We start from the raw sequence: 3,069 nt of genomic DNA, 5'->3' as shown, positions 1-3,069 counted from the left end.
TTTCGGTTCTGTTCTTACTGAATTAGAGGGGGCTGTTGGTGATGGAATTGAGGTGTAATTTGATCCTTGAGGCATGTTGGGATGTGGAGTGATATGTTGAGGAAGTGTATGATCGATGACTTGGCGTTTAGGCGAAGGAATATTGATGAATTGATTGATTTCCTCTAGGTTGCTTGCTGCCCTGTTCTGAAATTGTGGGAGCCGAGGTGTTTAAGGGCTAGGAAAGAAGTGTTTTGCTGATTAAGCTTAAGGTAAGAAAGTTCTTATACCTTTGCTAGAACGATTGGGTTCAATTGGGTGAATACGATGAGGAGTGTGCAAATTTTGGTGAGTTACGGTAATGTTGGTTGATATACGATTTTGTTGTGCCGATTGCTTAAAGACTCATTGAATAGCTTTAATATGTATTGATTGCCTCTTGCTTGTTGAAAATTTATGTTCTCGCATGCCTTTTATCGTCAGCTCTATGTGTGAGCTGTATTTGAACTCGAAGTCATGATTATGATGAATTGCTGGCATGCTTGAGAAATTGTGGTACCCCGATGCGTAAAGACGCGGGGTGGGTGGTACCCTGATGCGTAAAGATGCGGGGTGGGTGTTACCCCGATGCGTAAAGACGCGGGGTGGAAATGGCCAACGTCCCGATGCGTAAGTGACGCGGGACGGGAATTATGATGTATCGGTACAGGCGTGAGATGATTTGAAATCCGGAGGCGTTTTAAGTGGATTTTATCGATGAGACGGTCTGATGCGTAAGTACGCGGACCTAGCCTGAGGCGTTTCACACGCGGGCTTGAATCGAATAAATGTGGAAAGAAAGGAAGGCGTGGCTTGGTTTGGTTATGTGCATCGTCTTAAGTAAATGACGAGATAAATTGCTACGATTGAATAATTGGTACTTATTGTTATACATGTGCTTTGTATGGTCATTGTGAGCATCACGTTACTATGCATATTGAGCTTATGTTGTTTTTACCTGAATGAACCGTCGGTCTAACCTAGGGATAGGACTTGCCTTGCTGAGATATAAATCTCACCCCGTCGTGGGACCATTTTTTTTCAGATTCTAGAAGTTGAAGATGTTGCATGTCCGATTGGGTGAACCCCAAGAAATGACTAGGAATATTGATGAGTTTCCCGAAGGAGGGGATGTAGTATATATTAGAAGGACGATCGTAGTTTGGGTAGATGAGCCTGAAGCATCTTATAAGCCTCATAGGTTCGAGGCATGGTTCCGTAGAGTAAACGGGGTCGTATCTGAACAATTAAAGCCCCAAGATGTGCCAGAAGGGGTTGTGCCTTCTTGGTGCCACCCTACCAAGGATGAAATAGAAGTTGAAGCGTCCCCGGCAGGTTCAAATAGTATACCCGAAGAAAAATCGGTGGGAGAGGAAAATATAGAAGTAATAGAGATTCCAGATTCAGAGGATGACGAGATGGACGAGGATTCAATTGAAGTGCGATCGGAGTCTTTCTCTGAGTATGACCCTAACGAAGACGCGAGTCAAGCCGAGGACACTAGTAGTTCCTAGAGTCTCCGCTGTTGGTCGACCGTGACGCTACTTTTGTGGAGACGGTGTTAGGTTATGGCTTGGTGGTTTCGTTTTTGATTTGCCGTTTTGTCCCCTTGACCTCGGTGGTGTATATATTTTTATTTTATTTTGTGGTGTCGTTGGTACGACCCTGCAGGTATTTATTTGTTACATTTTCTTGTATGGATAAAGTCTTTTAGTTTCCCCGTATCTCATTAAGTGGATGCGGTGAGACGATGGACTGAAGTTGGGTTTATCTTCTTTCGCTTCTCGCTTGCGAGTTTCATTTCATTCGCTACACATGATGAGCATCCTGGGATAGTACTTACGGCGTGTTATGGATGTATGTGCTCGTAAGGGAGGCGGGGCGTTACAGCACAAGAGCAAGAGGAGTCGCTTGGGTGGATTCACCAAAGAAGAGAAGAAAAAGATGAAGTAGAAGAAGAGGGAGGCTGTCCATGGAAAACGAGGGGGAGCAAATGAGAGGAAGAGAGAGAAAATCAGCCCCTTTTTTAGAGGGTCAAGGTCGGTGGAAGAGTCGCGGTCGGTTGGGGGCCTTCGTGCCTCAATCTTGAACCAAACTTCGCGTGATTGTTCTATTGCGGTTTGAAGATAACTAATGACAATTAATGATCCGCCAATTCCGGATTTCATGGGGCCAATTATGAACCAAAATCCAATACTTCACCGCGCCAATTATTAAAGCTCCCAATTCATAATCCCGATAATTCAAGCTTGATATTACTTATTCCGCTTATTTGACGGAAAATCAGGTCTTCACAATGAACAACTCCTTGATCAACCCATTTCATGCTATCCGGGACTTGAGTCAAACTTTGGGACTTGAAAGTAGTACCCCTTGATGAATTCGAGCTCCTAGAAGTCACTCGGAACCAAGTGTATCTCGCGAGAAACTCCTCCGTGGTCAAATCCGAAAGTTGGTTCAAACCCACTTTGTAGCTCCGATTAGCTGCATTGTAGTTGAATGCTTCGATGAAGCGCAAGGTCCGTAGAAAGATCCTGTAACGCTTTGCCTTCTCAAGATTATCCTCGTAATTCTGTCCATGGCGGGCCATCCCCTGCTCGAACTCGGCCAATGTCGAATTGGGGGGCACTGCAGCCGAAATCCAAGCCCCCGCACATAACGATGCTGTCAATATGTAGAGCTTAGTTTGCCTCTCGAGCCATAAGGCCATTATCGAATGCTGAAGTGTATCAAAGATCAAAGATGGATCGACGGATTGTTAGTGAGCTTTGGGCCAGTGCAGACAAATATGAGCAAACCGTTAGAAATATGCCCTAAAACAACTATGTGATAGTTACGTATTTGGGTATTTCAATTGAACTTTCAAATTATTAATGGCAAGACGTATTTATTCATTTGTCCAAATATTTATATATGAATAAATTCCATAAGATCGATTGTGACCGGACTTATTCTTAAGACGTTGAGAATATGTATGTGACAGGTTCACGGTTAGGACCGAATCTTTAAAGTCGTTCCCGATCGATGGATTATTGAAGGGATATCAATTAT

The 3,069-nt window shown here is 43.9% G+C and overlaps 1 protein-coding gene across 1 annotated transcript; it reads right to left on the bottom strand.

Annotated features, from left to right (window-relative positions):
- Window positions 1-2,245: 2,245 nt before the first annotated feature.
- Window positions 2,246-2,728, bottom strand: LOC125314091 (ananain-like). The gene has a single exon (XM_048275548.1). The coding sequence runs from the start codon at window positions 2,726-2,728 to the stop codon at window positions 2,246-2,248; it is 483 nt and encodes a 160-aa protein (XP_048131505.1).
- Window positions 2,729-3,069: the final 341 nt, after the last annotated feature.

Source organism: Rhodamnia argentea, chromosome 3 (genome assembly GCF_020921035.1).
Source record: "Rhodamnia argentea isolate NSW1041297 chromosome 3, ASM2092103v1, whole genome shotgun sequence".
Lineage (NCBI taxonomy): Eukaryota > Viridiplantae > Streptophyta > Magnoliopsida > Myrtales > Myrtaceae > Rhodamnia > Rhodamnia argentea.
This window is presented reverse-complemented; position numbering and strand designations above follow the sequence as displayed.

Excerpts from the sequence above, each read along its gene's own strand:
- LOC125314091 (XM_048275548.1), bottom strand. The coding sequence starts at position 2,728 with ATGGCCTTATGGCTCGAGAGGCAAACTAAGCTCTACATATTGACAGCA.